We start from the raw sequence: 15,436 nt of genomic DNA on the forward strand, positions 1-15,436 counted from the left end.
AAGAAATTATAGTTCCCCGTGCTATACAGTAGGTCCTTGTTTTTTTTTTTAATCTATTTTATATATAGTAATAACACTATCTTTTTTGATCCTTTCTCTTTTGAGGTGTCCTTGTCCCCTGCTTGCCTGAGATCCAGAGTCTGTTGCCACCTGCATTTGCTACCAGCTGGTAGACCAGACTCCAGCTTTCCACCATCTTTGGGCCTCAATTCCCATTACAGGACTGCTTCTCTCCACTCATCTACCACCAATGGACATTTCTGAGCACCTACCATGTATAAGGTCCTATCTTTCCTCCTGGCTAATACAGATTGCATAATCTGTGGAGATTTATGCACACATCTGCCACTAGTTATCTCACAGAAAGAGATGTATTTGGTCTATTTTCCCAAGAAAGGAGAGAACTTTCAATTGATTTACCCACCTGGTTCCTTTTTTTAAAAAAATGTACAAACTCTAGAATAATCAACTATCTTGTCTTGCCCAAGACTGAGGAGTTTCCTGAGATGTGTGGAATCAAGACAGTCCTGGACAAACTGGGATGGTTAGTTACCATCAAACATTTATTGACTGCCCACTGTTTATCTGGCATAATTTTAGGTACTGATGGGTTGCCTTCCAGGCCAGCCTTAAATGAATGCTGGGAAAAGTGATGCTTAAGACAGAAATGTGCTGGTAAACATTTAACTCTCTGGAGGAGGATAATGGGGAGGAGGGAGACCCCTAATCTGTAGCATTTGCTGATTTCTGTGTTGTAAACAGTCCTACTGTGACCAATTTCAAGCTACCAAAGAGACACAGAGTGGAACACCATTATTTATTAACGTTTCCACTGTACAAATATAACAGATGCAAAGAACTTCAAGAGCAAAGATAGTAAAATGTGGTAAAAATAATTAGGAAGTTATGAGTTTAGAATATTTATTACCTTTAATAAAACTTATTTAATTCCAAGTTTGTATCATGTGATTTTTAAATAATGGGTTTGCTTAGCAACTGATTTGCCAAATTCTTGAAAATGCAACCATCAACTTTCACTAGTCAGTATAAGCAAGTTCCAGCGCATCACTAAAGAACCCTGGAAAGAACCTGTTTCATCATGCACATGTCTCTTTCCCACCCATATGCCACAAAGGACTGAAAACCATTTGCAACTTATTTCTTTGATCTGATCCCTGCCTTTAGTATACTAAGAAGAGCAAGACCAAGAATAAGGACACTTAAATTCTAATCCCAGTCTTACCATGAATTGACTGTGTGACCTTGACCTCTGTAGATCCCAGGTTCCCTATCTGTAAAGGGGTTAAATAACTGGTGTTCTTAAATGATTTTTTTCAGGCACACATGTGTGTACTTGTGTGGGTATATGTGTTTACAACCCTTTTGAGGTATAATTCACATACAATATGCTAGATATATTTTAAAAGTACAATTTGATGAGTTTTGACCGATAATCACCACAAACAAGATAAAGAGCATATCCACCACACCCAAATGTTTTCTTGTGTATCTTGTCTCCTGGGTTTGACATCCCCCTTTCTCCTCTGCCTCTCTTCCCAGCTTTTTAAAAATTAACGTTAACATGATGTATCTTTTCCCAATCTTTTATGTTTGTGTTTTTATACTTAAAGTGGGTTTCCTATAGGCAGTATATTGGTTGAGTCTTTAAAAAAAACTTTTTCCATTTTACCAGTCTAGTTATGAGACCATTAACTTTAATAAGACTACTGATACTGCCTAAAGCTACCATCTTGCTATTTTTTATTTCTCCCAACTCTGCCTGTTATCCAATGCCTGGGAACTGTTGTTTCCCATATTTTGCCCATTTTTTGAGTTGTTAATGTGAAAGGGTAAATCCACTCACTGTAACTTCATCATTGTGGAAGCAGAAGTCCTCCATGTTTTGTTTTTCATACTGATTTGTTATTTATATTACAGACATTAGCCTTGTCTTTATATGTGTGCCAAGTATGTTCCTCCAGTTTATCAGTAGTCTTTTAATTTTATTTATGGTATTTTTTTTCATAAAGAGATTTTTAATTTTGATGTTGTCAAATTCTTCTTTTCCTTTGGGTTTTTATGTCACGTTTATAAATGCCTGCCCTATGTTTACTTCTAAATTGTCATGTTTTAAAAGAAGAAAAATAACTCCTCAATATGATTGAGTTTTATTTTTAACATCAAGTTTATTAATTATAAAATACATGCACATGGTAAAAACATCAAGTAGAACAGAGGTCTATAGATGAAAATGAAAAGTTCCCTTCCTATTCTCCCAATGCCCCTGCTTGCCAACTTCCTCTTGCCAGAGGTAACTCCTGTTAGCAATTTCTTGTATATATCCTTCCTTGCACACTCTGGACACATACATACACATGCATATTTTGTACACAAACAGGACACACACACACACACACACACACACACACACAGAGGGTTCCACAATTTTTCATTTAATATTTCACCTTTGAGTTCTTAACGTGACTGAGTTTTATCATATGTTCACCAGACTGACAGAGGGACCACGGCAGTCAGAGAACATGGTAAGGGAAGTGCGCAGGAATAGGCATATTCATCTCTGTAAAGCCAAAACTTAGCACAAAATCTGGCACAAAATAAACCCTCAATAAATAAGTATTAAACAACTAAAGGGAAAGAAGAACTTGAGAAAACTGGAAACAAACTGCTACCTTGGCCATTCTCTCAAGCCAGACCTGGTCTCTTAACCAAGAGTTACCATCTCCCAGGGCAGCAGGGAACAATACCTGATGATGGGTGAGGACATGGAATATCTGGACCTCTCCCCTGCAATAACTTCCCACTCTGTGTCCCTTTCCCCACTAAATTCACTGCCTGCAGCACACACATTTAGTTCAAATGCACACTTCACACTGACTACACAGCAAGAAAATCTGTAGTCTCAAAGACTACACAGCTGCATTATATTACTGGTACACACTCATACCACTAATCAGCTACCACTAATTGGTACCTAGTATGGGGTAGGCACCATATTGGGAACAATAGCCCTGCAAGGTTAATGTCAATTTATCCTCATTTTATAGATGAGAAAACCGAGGCTCCAAGAACCCAAGTGACTTACTCAGGGTCACACAGCTAGTAAGTAGGTTCCAGAGATAACTCTACATCTTAATCAGGTCGGCCTATTTTTCTGTTGATCCCATACCGCCCCATTCGCTCTTATTTCACGGGCTCTGTGCTATTTTCCTTGCCTAGTACTCCCTTTCTCCACTTGTTTCATCTGGTATTTTGTAGAAACCAGGCAGAGACAGAAGTGTGCAGTTGTGCAGGATCTGTGCTGGGCTATGCAATATGCTGTCAGGGATGAGGAATGAGTCAGTCTTAGGAGTCCATGAACAAGAACAAACACAAGGGGGAGGTATTAAAAGTTCAGAAAGTTAGTTGAGCCTGGGAACTGGAGAGCACCCTCAGAAGCTTAGGATATGGATATTGTGGCAGCTCAAGAAACTCTAATGCAAACATTTCACTTTCTCCAGGCGCTTTTGGTGAGCTGCTCACAAATACAGCCCTTTTGCCTACAGTCTTATAGCCGCTGGCCAGTATATCTTCCCCTATCTTAATCCTACTTATTCTCAAGGACCACATCAAGTCTCACCTCCATGAAGCCTTTCCTTATTAATCCAACTCATTCCTTTCTCTTTCTTTTGCGAATTACAGTTTTACTTAAAATCAGCACCATAAGATATAACATGTGTTTGTTTGTACACCCTCTTGTACTTTAATCATTTCAAGTATCTTGTCTCTTTAAGTGGACTCATGAACATGTCTTGTTTCTATAATAGTTTCCCTGCCTGGTCTGAGTATTGGGAAACCTGGCTGGATTCTAGTCCCAACTCTCCCACGAATGAGCTGTGGGAGTTGGAGCTCGTCACAACCTCTCTGAGCCTCATCTTCTCACCTTTGAAAGTTTTTGTGAAAACACAGTAAACATTGTAACACAATATATGAATGTAAGGTATTATTGCTGAAGACATTTCAACTAAGGTGCTTTCACCTTTTACATCCTACTTAGTGGATGATTCTATGTAAGAAATAGCAATCACTGCTGCTTGTTTCATACTAGCATCCTCAGCAAAGGTTAACAGGTTTATAACAAGAATACTGAACAACTGTTAATGATGGTGCCGAACAGAGGAGGTCTATATGCAGCTGATTCAGGTGATCTCCTTGGAAACTACCAGGTGATTCCAGGCTTGCTCATTTTTAAAGCTTCTATTTTTCTGAATGTTTCTTCATGTAAATGATCCGTGTCAATGCTATGAAAAATGAAAAGAATCTTGTGTCAAGTCAAGCTAACATATGCCTCCAGTATCTTTCCTATTCTCAAGGGTAAGCTTCCCATTCACACTTGCTCCACAGCACCACTTGGTTACTTCACCCACTTGGCATTTACCTCCCCCCTCAGCCTTAGCTTCTTCCCATGGGTCTCAAAAAAGAAAATGCTTAACTTCCTCTTGGACTCTCACTGCCGTCCCTCCATGCCTTTGTACAAGGCCCTGCTGCATTAGTCCATTAGTTCCTGCTCCTCTATCTATAATCTCTCCCTCTCTACGGGCTCCTTTCCCTCAGCTGACAAATTTGCCTATCCTAAAACAAGACAAAAAAGAAAAAGAACAAATCCCCAGAGTTACGATCCCAAATTTCTTCTCCTTTTCACAAACTTCTTGAAAAAGGAGTCTCCACTCCTTCTCCTCTTCCTTATCTCCCATCTCCTGAAGTCACTTCAATCTGGTTTCCAGCCCTACCACAGCACTAAAATGCCCTTGACAAGGTCACCTATTCCTCCTAGTTGCTAAATCCAATGGACACTTTTCAGTACTCATCATTTTGGAACTCTCTGCTGCATTGGATACTGTCCAACACTTCTTCCTTGAAGCTCACTTTTAGAGCTTCAAGGACACCTTTCTCTCCTGGTTTTCTCCATGGGTTTTCCTTTCCATACCCACCTCTTAAAAGTTGGTATTGCCCAGGGCTAATTACCCAGAGATGTTCCTCAGAGGTTCTTCTCTTCTCACTCTCCCTAGAGGATCTCATCCATTGCCATGGCTTCAGCTATCACCTCCAGGGCCCACTCCTACATCCAATTGCCTACCTACTAGAAAACTTCCCACAGTGTTCCACACTGTTCTACAGGCACTTCAGACTCCACATGTCCTTGATTAACCCCTACTGACTACAAAAGAAGATACAAACTCTTTCAAATGTGTAGTGAGGTACAGTTTTTAGTTTTTAATGGAGAGAAGCTAATCTTCATCTAGCAAAGTGAAATGAGCAGCCCTGCTAGTTATGCAGTTGTAGAGTAAGTAGACATTTAATGCCATATAAGTATAATAAGACCTTTAGAATTTTTTGAGTGGCTTAGCAAAAGCTGTCTCACCTCCTGACATGTAGAACTCACTGCTGGGTAAGAGGTAGGCCAATATGCTTAGGAGACCTGGAGGTCTTCTGGGAATTAAGAGACCAGTTACTCTCAATCCCTTTTTTACTAATTTAGAATTAGGAACATGTGTCAGGGTGAGCCAGGGTATTTTACCCAAGGCGCAGTGTCTGGGAAGGGCACCAAGGCACCAAAAATAAAATTATCTTGAAGAAGGAAGATGGCTTAAGTGGGATCCCTGACACAACTCAGGGGCCTACATCTTTGCAGGCAAGGACTGGCTTCACACATGTATACCTGTGGCTGATTCAAGGAGCTGTTTTAGACCCAGCCTCCCTGACACATAGAGAACTTTAAGGAACAATGATTGCATATTCGGGTGTGGACTAAGATGTCAATAACTTCAGAGTCCAAGTATAATGACATTGCAGGGCTGGCAGGGATCCAGACCAGCCAGGGGCATCACTGTCCAGTCACCAAGCTTCTGTGGGACTGGGTAGGATCAGTTATCAAGATCAGCCCTACGTGGCAGTGAGAAACAGCAGCAGCAGTGGTCTGATTCTCCAACTAGCTTTGAAAGCAAAACTGGTTCCATCTTTGGGATCAGTTTTGGAAAGGTAAGGAAAGGTCACCAAATGTACAACTACTCTGGTATGTGAGAAAAAGAGAGTGATGACTGAATTTGCACCCAGAATTCTGCAAACAGATCTTACTAATTACACATGGCATACAAGGCCTTGCTTACTCCCTCAATCTCATTTCTTGACACATTCTACTTTTCACTTTATGCTGCAGCAATAGCAAACTTCCTGGAGATTTTCCACCTCTATCCCCATCAAGTACCATAAAACATGCTGCTTACTGTCTATTTTTTCTCATGCTATCTCCTGAGCCTGGACAACCCTTCTATATCTTTACCTCCAATTCCCTGGCTATAGTCCTGAGATTCAACTCAGGTGGCCCTTCTTCCAAGAATTTTTCCCTGAGCCTCTTGGCCTCGGTGAGTTGTCTCCTGTCATGGCTCCATTAAGACTAATTATCCTATTGCATTCATCAGTTTACATGCCTGTGTGTATCACTAGGCCCACTGGTCCTTGAAGAGTATAGATCGTTTCTCATGTCTTATTCATTCTTGTCTCCCAGCACTTGGCACATCTGTCTAGCACACAGTAGATATTCAGCAAATGCTTGTGGATGAGTGAAGGTTTAGCATTGTCAGTCTGAGGCTGCAACTTGTTATTTTTTCCCCCTCGATCTTTTGAATGTCTAGATACCTAGTCTTTTTTGAATATATCATCATGTCTCCTTGCCTTACCCCTAGATCTCTAAATTACTAACATTCCTATATGTATTTACTAACTGCAAAGCACTGAGCTAGAAACTTTGCTTGGGAAAATACAATGAGGAATAAGATTCAGACCTCACACTCAAGCAGCTCTTAGGAAATGACCTTCTTCCTTCAGCCTTTCCAATTTCCAGACAAGATTCCCCCTTTTAGGAGGCTCTCTTGGATTTACCCCCTCTCTAGCCCACCACCACATTAAATGATCCAGTTTACTCTCACCTTACTTGAGTAAGTATATTATTTCTATTGATTTCAGTGTTGTCTGTCTTATATACACAATAATGTTCAACATTTATTTGAGGTCAGTGAATAGTATCTATTCTGTGTGTGTGTCCTTTATTTTGTATTAAGAGCTATTATCGCACACTGCTATCGACTTGAAGTTTGATAAGTTATAAGGGTTGGAAGGTTGGCCTGGAAACACAATGGAAGCACATTGGTTAAAAGACAAAGGGTGAGAGAAACCGGTAATGGTGCAAATTATAATAAGAAACAAATAATGGCATGCCATCAAAAAATAATTTCTCCATGATGTCATTTAGGACCTTTGCTGAAGCATACATATGACAGAGTGCTACCACATTACTCTATATTTAAAGAAACATTAGGATTGATCATTGAGTTTACTTCAACCTGTTGACAATACAGACTTCAGTCACCTTTTTCTGAGAAAGATACCATGGAGGTCCCTAAACCCCTGAGGCTTATTATCTTGTGAATAATTCCCTCTTCCTAGGCAATAATTACCACACTCTCAAGTCTTGGAAACTAACAGACTTCATTTTGCTAGTAGAGAACCAGCTTCTGTGTCAGCCAGGCTTATAATCAGGCATTTATGCTGTTTTCATTTACGCTTCAATCCATCAAATTGGCTTTGGAATGTGGAATTTTTGCACTCAGCCTTTATTTTCCATTATGTGTTCCAGTTCTTGATGCCAGAAATAAATGGCCATTTGTCCACTGGTTAGCTGCCAACAGAGCATAGCTATATCCTAATTAAGAGTTACTTTGTGCGTTATGCCAGCCTGCTGAGCTGGCAGGTAGACACTGACCAGAAAGGGTGAAGCCCTCCACTTTCTGTAATTGTAATTGTGTAACAGCTTCATCCCCCTAAGTGGTGAAGACTTTCAAAAAGTAAACATCAAGCCCTCTAGCAGTCATTAGAAGAGGAAAGGGGAAGGGTTTAACATTTATGGAGTACCTCCTACGTGCCAAGGGTTGTACATTCATAATTAACGTCTCGCTTCATGCAATTCCCAGGCTAACACCAGGCAGTCAGGTACTACTTGTGTTAGCTCCATTTTATAGACAAGGATACTAAAGCTCAGGGAGAAGCAAGCATGGTCGTATAGCTAGTAGTTGCTAGACCTAGTATTTTAGCCAGATCTAGCAGAATCTGGATCTGGTGCTCTTTTTCCTACACCATGTTGCTTTTCTTAGCAATGAGATCCAGCACTGCCTGTTCTCAACCTTTCTCCCTGCCCCTGCATCCAAGGAAGAGGCCTATTGGTAATCTCACAATTGATAATCAAAAAAATTTGCTATTTTACCTAGGCATGGCCTGCCCTCAGTTTTTCTTCTCTTTTCTTGCTGCGGTGGCTATGATCAAACCCAACATGCTTGTCCAGGCCCCCTCCCTTCCACTTCCCCCACCACAGTAACTTACTAGAACGTTTGTAGTTTACATATTGGATGAATCAGTGCATCACACAGCATTTGCACTCCAAAATCCCTGAGGTCATTTCCACTTAAGTCTAGCAATGTTAGGTTCTCATTTCTGCTGAGGACAGAGGCGAGGGCTCCACAGCACGCATCTGTGAGGTAACATTCTGCTAGCCTATGGGCGGTTGGGGATTCAAGAAAGAAATTCGTTTTACCCCAATAATGACTCTCCATTTTATATATAGCCTGGAACAAGAGCTCAGTGGACAGAGTCCCTGTGCACTTACCACAAGGTCTGTAGTTTACAGGAAGGGTGTTTCAGCCCTTCACATAGCACCTGCATGCCTTCATCTCCTAAGGCATTGTCACTGAGGTCAAGGTCTCTCAGGTGTTCATTTGTGTACAGTGCATTGCACAAATCCTGACAACACTCTCCAGTCAGGTGACAGGTCCACAGTCTGCCAGGAAATAAGGCAGAGAAAGTTGGCATCATTTTATCTGTACTGGGTCACTTTAGAAATTGGATTTGCCCAATTGTAGAAAAATATGGTAGAAAAATCAGTGTCATGTTAAAAAAAAAAAATCCCTTGAGCCAGAGCCAAGCAGAGATTGTAGAGAGGGGGAAGATTTATTCCCCCTAAATTATTTGGGTCTTCATTTATTGCTTCCTTGGGAATTATATCATCAGGTCAAATAATAATCACTTAATTTGGGGAGTTGCTGAAACATTAAGAAACTCTGACAGTGACTATTGCACACAATACTCACGCCAGATCCTTTAACTGACAGTCAGGCTGTTTTAATCCTTCACACAGCAATTTCAGTCCCAAATCTTCGATTTTGTTATTAATTAGAAGCAGCTTTGTCAGGCTCCGGGTAGAGCTCAGGACTTGGGCGAGGGATTTACAACAAGCTGCAGAGAGGGAACATTCGGAAAGCCTGGAGGAATAGGGACAGCAAGATGGTTGTTAACCATGGCAGCAGGGAGTTCCACTGAACCTCAAATGTCAAGGCCCATGAGAAGTACAAGGACAAGCAGACACTTACACAAGATTCTCGATTACACCATTTGCATGCTGCAGGCCTTCACAGAGATGCTGTACTCCTGTGTCCCCCAGGGCATTGGCAAACACAAACAGCTCTTTTAAAGTCTGACTCACTTGCAAGAAAGAAGAGAGCTCCACACAGCTAGCACCTGTCAGGTAACATGTGCTCAAGCTACCCAGAGACAAAGAAGAAAAATCAGCCACTGCTGTCATTTAGCTTCCAGGAGTGTTCTCCCAATCTCCCCATTTAGCTAAGTCCTAGCCATTCTTCAAGTTCTAGCTGCTGGCCCACCACCTTCACAGAATCTCCTCCTGAGGTCTGCAGCCCAGAGTGACCTCCTCCCTTTCCCTGCGCTCATCTGGCATTTAAACAAGATTCTATAGTGTTAGGCATTTGATTACACATTGGACTGTGTTGCTCTCCAACTGTTTCATATCCATGTGTCCTTAAGGGCAGCTCTGTCACTTGTAGTCCTTTTGATAACTCCATTCACATCTAGCCCAGTGTTGGGTACATAGTAGGTATTCTTTCTAGAGTTAACATTTAATTAGCATCAGTCCTGTAAACAAACAGGACAGTAGTATACTAGAAAGAACATGAGATTTGGAGGCAGATTTTGGAGTCACATCCTGACTATACCACTTTTTCGCTGTGTGACCTTGGACAAGTCACTCCCCCCTATCCTGTTTCCTCATCTGTACAATGGGGAAAAGAAAGCCCACCTTAAACGATTATTGTAAGAAGTTAATTATGTAAAATAACTTCTAGCAAGCATCAAGCATAGATCCTGGCACACAGCAGGCATTTAACAAGTTCAATAGTCATGCAATTATGCCAGATAGTTCTAAAAAACTTACTCTAGTTTCTCCATTTTACAGTTGGAATGTCTGAGACCCTCACAAAGATACTTCACCCCTGTGTCCCCGAGGGGATTTTCACTCAGGTCCAGCTCAGTGAGGTTTGGATTGCAAGTGAGAACAGAGGCAAGATATTTGCAAACAGTCTCTGAGCTTTCAGGGAGAAAGCTAGCACACAACCTGGAAAGAAAGATAAACAGACACAGAATTGGCTACTTTATCATCCTACTCACCCTCTACCCACAAAACATCACGAGCAGAGAAAATAAAGGCCCACCCATACAAGACTCCCAACCTGGAATATGTCACAGCCCTCTTTCACACATGGGAGGGACTTGTACATTGCTCCCACAACACTGTATCCCTCAGTGAGAACTCAATAAATGTCGACTGCCCAAAAAAGAAAAGAATTGGGAGGAAATATCAAGACAACCCAATCTCATTTTAATTCCCTGCATGAATTAAGCACTCTCATATCTTCTTTCAAATCTGAGGGGAAAATGCTACAATCATCCTCAACAAATTTTACAGTCAAAGGAGCTTTCCTTTCCTCTTATCTGTAAGTTCATTATTAATTAATCTACCATCCTTAGAGAAACCCAGCCCATCACCATCATCCATATAATATTCCTTCCTTGGTCCAAAGACTGGTTTTTACTGATTTTGCTGTCTTCTCAATCTTTATTTCTCCATATTAAGTAGTCCAATTCTTTGAACTATTTCCCATCAACTTTTTCTTCCATCACTTTCAAGAATTTCTATATTTACTACAACCTTTGAGTCCTCAATTTTCTCTTGAGTTATCAATCTTGAAGAAGGCTCATGAGGACATGTATCTATATCTCTCCAATTTAGAAATTTTAAATAGAGATATTCTGCAAAACAATGAGTTTCAAAGTGGATTTAGAAAGTGTTAATGCTAAAGAACTTTTGCCTCAGAAAACCCCACATATATATTGTGATGGTTAATTTTATGTGTTAAGTTGGCTAGGTCATAGTACCCAGATATTTGGTCAAATATTATTCTAGATATTTCTGTGAAGGTACTTTTTAGATGAGATTAACATTTAAATCAGTAGACTCTGAGTTAAGTAAATTACCCTCCATAGTGTGGGTGGTCCTCACTCAATTGAAAGTTTAATAGAAAAAGACTGACCCCCTGGGAAGAAGAGGGGATTTTGCCAGAAGAATGCCTTTGGACTTGAACTGCAACACTGGCTCTTCCCTGTGTCTCCAGTCTGCTGGCCTACCCTGCAGATACTGAACTTGACAACTGCCATAATCTGTGTGAGCCAATTACTTAAAATAAATCTCTCTATATGTTCATATACATTTATTGGTTCTGTTTCTCTGGAGAACTCTGACTAATACAAATATGATAAATTTCTTATTAAGGCCATTATACGGACTTCGAAGTCGGACACATCTGGGTTTCTAATTGTGCCTCTGCCATGTTATTTAGTCTTATGACCTTGGGTTTCCACTTCCTCATCTGCTAAAATGAGGATAGTAATCTGAATCTCTTAGAGCTGTTGTGCAGATTAAAGGAAATCATGTTTCCAAAGCATTCAGCACAATGCTTAGCACAAAGTAATTGCTCAATAAGTGTGGGCTATCATTATTGTCATTAATGTTATTGCCACTTACAATGAAAATTCTCTTCCTATAATTTTTCTGGAACAGTTTTAGGGTCTGCCACTTTTATTCTTCCTCTCCATGACTCCTTAAGTGTGCTCTGATCATACAACATCCATGTTGAATTGCACATTTTAAAATTTTTTCTTGCAGTATGAAAACTAATAGTGACAACTTACTTGAGCTTCTGTAATTTGCAATTTGGATCTTTTAAACCATCACAGAGCAATTTCAAAGCTGAAGCTTCCAGTTTTGTTTCACTAAATTCCAGCTCAGTGAGCCACTGATTTGTGCTGAGAACAGCTGCTAGCGCCCCACAAGAAGCAGAGGAGATAAGGCATCGGTACAACCTTCAGAGAACAGAAGAATGACCTCATTATCTTATTCATACTCTCCCCTCTACACATACAAAAAGAATTGACAAAAAATGACATAAAATGACACGAACACAGACAAATTCTCCTGCTATCAGTTACCTCAATGTCTGTAAGATACAGTTTGGCTGTTTTAATCCTTCACACAGAAGCTTCATTCCTGAATCTTCTAGGGTATTTTTCACAAATTCCAAATCTGTCAGATACTGGTTGGTTTCAAATACTAAGGAGAGGTCTCTGCCACAAGAAGCCGTGAGGTGGCAGAAAATCAGTCTGTGTGGAGAAAAAGACATTTCAGAGAAGAAAAGAGAACTCTCTTTAAAGGTACCTCTTTGCTCCTTACTGATGTAATGAATTATTTCACTTCATTCAACAATTAACTTATTGAGTGTTTACTGAAAACACAGAAATAATTAAGACTCAGACCCTGCCTTCAAGGAATGCCCAGTTAATGGGGAAAAATTAGAAAATCATGGATTATAATACAGTGTGAAAAGTACTGCAAATGGTATTCACAAGGTATCATGGAGACACAGAAAGGTGGCACAATTCAGCCTAGCATGGGGTGGGGTTTAGAAGATCTAAAAATACTTACAAGAGGAGCAAATACTTGAGTGCTGTTGTGAAAGGGTAATAAAAATTGAACAGGAGTTAGGTGGATGAGGAGAATGAGACTGGGGACAGCAGGAGGGGCTGAGGTACAATTCACTCATGGAGCAACCTGTGCAAAAGCCAGGAGGTAAGAGAGGGGATGCTTCATTTGAAAAACTACCAATTATTTGCTACGGCTTATTTTAAAATACTGGAGGGTATATATCAAACTATTAACCATGGTTATCTTCCAGGTTGGAGGGAAGGGTTGGACTACAGGGAGACATTTACTTTCCAGGTATTTTAAAATTGTTTACAATGATCAGAAGTTATCAGAAAAATTATTTTAAAAAGTTTGAAAAATATAATGCATGCTTATTATAGATAATTTTTACAATTGAGAAAAATGTGAAGAATAAAGTTTTTAGTATATGTGCTGCCGAATGAGCACAAGAATAAAGTTTTTTTCAGAAAGTACTGTATTCCTACCACCGAAAGATAACCACTGTTAAAATTTGGAATATAATTTTCCAGATTTCTAACGCATGGATACATACAGCATTATATGTTCCCTGTAACAGATGAAACCACAGAAAGATTTATTTTTAAAAGATGAAAACTTTTACCCAACTTCTCCAAACGCCACCTACCAGAGATATTCAGAATATTAAGAGTCTGGTGTATATCCTACCACTCCCTTCTCCAGGATTATAGAAACATATGCAAACATACACACACATACACATACACACACACACACACACACACACACACAGGATTTGTACATTTTACAAAAATTAAACCATAGAAAACATTACTATTTTACATGCACTTTGTCATTCAGTCCTCATCTTAGGCCCATGGGTTAAAAACTGAAAGTTAACTATAGCACAAGGTCATACAGTATAAGTGGCAAAGTAGTACTCAACCTGAGGGCTGTCTGGATTATTCTCTAGGCCTCAAAAAGCCATTAGAAGTTTAAAGAGACAGTCAGATCCTTCTGACGACAGGGTAGGACAAGAGACAAACCTGGTGTTAGAGGGAGGCAGTGGTCCAGGGAAGAAATTATTTGGAGGGAGGGGAAGGGCTGGACTAGGATGATGGGGGGTGTGGAGGTGGACAGATTCAAGATACATTTTGGGGGCAGGTGTGGCCAGAATTTATGACCATTTGAGGTGACGGGGGTTGAGGCTGTACTCTGCCTCCACCTTCCTCCTCCAGCGGGTAGCCGAGGCCATTTGGGGGGTGAGGTGGGGCTGTTTCCTATTCTAGAGTATTCCATGTGTAGGAGAGGAGCGCTCCCTGGGTGGGACAAACCATATGGTGGGGATGGGGTGGGACTTTTTGTATTTGATTACAAGCGCTTCGCTTTCCTGGTTCTAAGTCTTTTCTTACCACTACAGTTTCTTCCCGCCTTCAAAGATTTTCAAAAGTGTAGCGCATTCCCTTATGTAGGGGGTGGGGGGAATGTGGGGAGTCTCCCTTGTGCACCCTTCCTACCTCCAATGTTTCTGGAAGTTGGTACAGTCCCAAGGGAAAAGCCTGGAAGGGTTGGCAGGAGGCTCTCTCTCCCGTTGGAGAAAAAGAGGTCCCCTCTCTCTCTGGGCATGGTAGACAGGCGTGTTTGCCCTGCATCCCCACTGACCTCGAGGTAAGGCCTGATGGGAAGTGTCCTGGCGGGCAAGCCAGTCAGGGGTTCTTGTTCTTTACAAGAGTGTGAAAGGGGAAGGGGAGAGGAAGCAGACATGAGAAGACTGGGGAGTGGACAACTGATTCCTCTCCGCAGGGCCAGCCAAGCCCCAAAGGCCCTCAGCCAGCATGGCCTTGAAACCCGAGGACCCTAGTGGTAAGTTCCAGCATGGCAAGGTGGTGGCCTTCATCAACGAGAAGATGGCCAGGCACGCAAAAGGCCCTGAGTTCTACCTCGAGAATACATCCCTGTCCTGGGAGGAGGTGGAGGCCAAGTTCAGGGCCATCCTGGAGGACACTGATGTGTCCAGCGAGGTCAAAGAGGCCTGTGCCTGGGGCAGCCTGGCCCTGGGCATGCACTTTGCCCACAGGCAGAACCAGTTAAATGAGTGCAGGGTGCAGTGCCTGCATGACTTCGCAAGACTGCAAAAGTCAGCCGCGCAGGCCTTGGCCTCAGACCTGAAGTTGCTCACAGCGCAGCGGGAGGTGGAGCGTGAGGAGGCGGCCTCCCAGCTGCGGCTGGCCCAGGCCAGCCTGGCAGAGATGCGGAAAGAAAGGGACCCACTGAGGTGAAAGCTCCTTCACGCTGTAAGATTGCTCTTTTTGGTCCCTGCCCCGCCCCCTGGACAGGTCTCAATTCTGCCCATTTCTCTCCAGGAGTGGGTCGCAGAAGGGCCAGGCCTGGCCACTGCTACTGGGGCTGGGACAGGAGCAGGTGAGGTGGAACAGAAGGCGGAGGCCACTGCTACTAGTGCTACTGCTTCCGGCATCACAGGAGGAGGAGGAGGAAGACAGAAGGATGCGGAGAGTGCGGAGG

At 41.7% G+C, this 15,436-nt stretch overlaps 2 protein-coding genes across 2 annotated transcripts in view; one reads left to right on the forward strand and one right to left on the reverse strand.

Annotated features, from left to right (window-relative positions):
* Positions 1-2,161: 2,161 nt before the first annotated feature.
* Positions 2,162-12,656, reverse strand: LOC102507676 (ribonuclease inhibitor). Its single transcript, XM_032475732.1, has 8 exons — positions 12,442-12,656; positions 12,145-12,315; positions 10,331-10,510; positions 9,474-9,644; positions 9,195-9,365; positions 8,714-8,884; positions 8,431-8,601; positions 2,162-4,298 (listed from the first exon to the last, which is right to left on the reverse strand). The coding sequence occupies exons 1-8, from the start codon at positions 12,630-12,632 to the stop codon at positions 4,217-4,219; spliced, it is 1,308 nt and encodes a 435-aa protein (XP_032331623.1). The 5' UTR covers positions 12,633-12,656; the 3' UTR covers positions 2,162-4,216.
* A 2,092-nt stretch (positions 12,657-14,748) lies between these two features.
* LOC116661875 (testis-expressed protein 13B-like) overlaps positions 14,749-15,436 on the forward strand; it is a 2,940-nt gene continuing 2,252 nt past the window's right edge. Inside the window, 1 exon segment of the mRNA XM_032474691.1 lies at positions 14,749-15,427. Within this exon segment, the coding sequence (XP_032330582.1) occupies positions 14,749-15,427 (679 nt within the window).

Source organism: Camelus ferus, chromosome X (assembly GCF_009834535.1).
Source record: "Camelus ferus isolate YT-003-E chromosome X, BCGSAC_Cfer_1.0, whole genome shotgun sequence".
NCBI lineage: Eukaryota > Metazoa > Chordata > Mammalia > Artiodactyla > Camelidae > Camelus > Camelus ferus.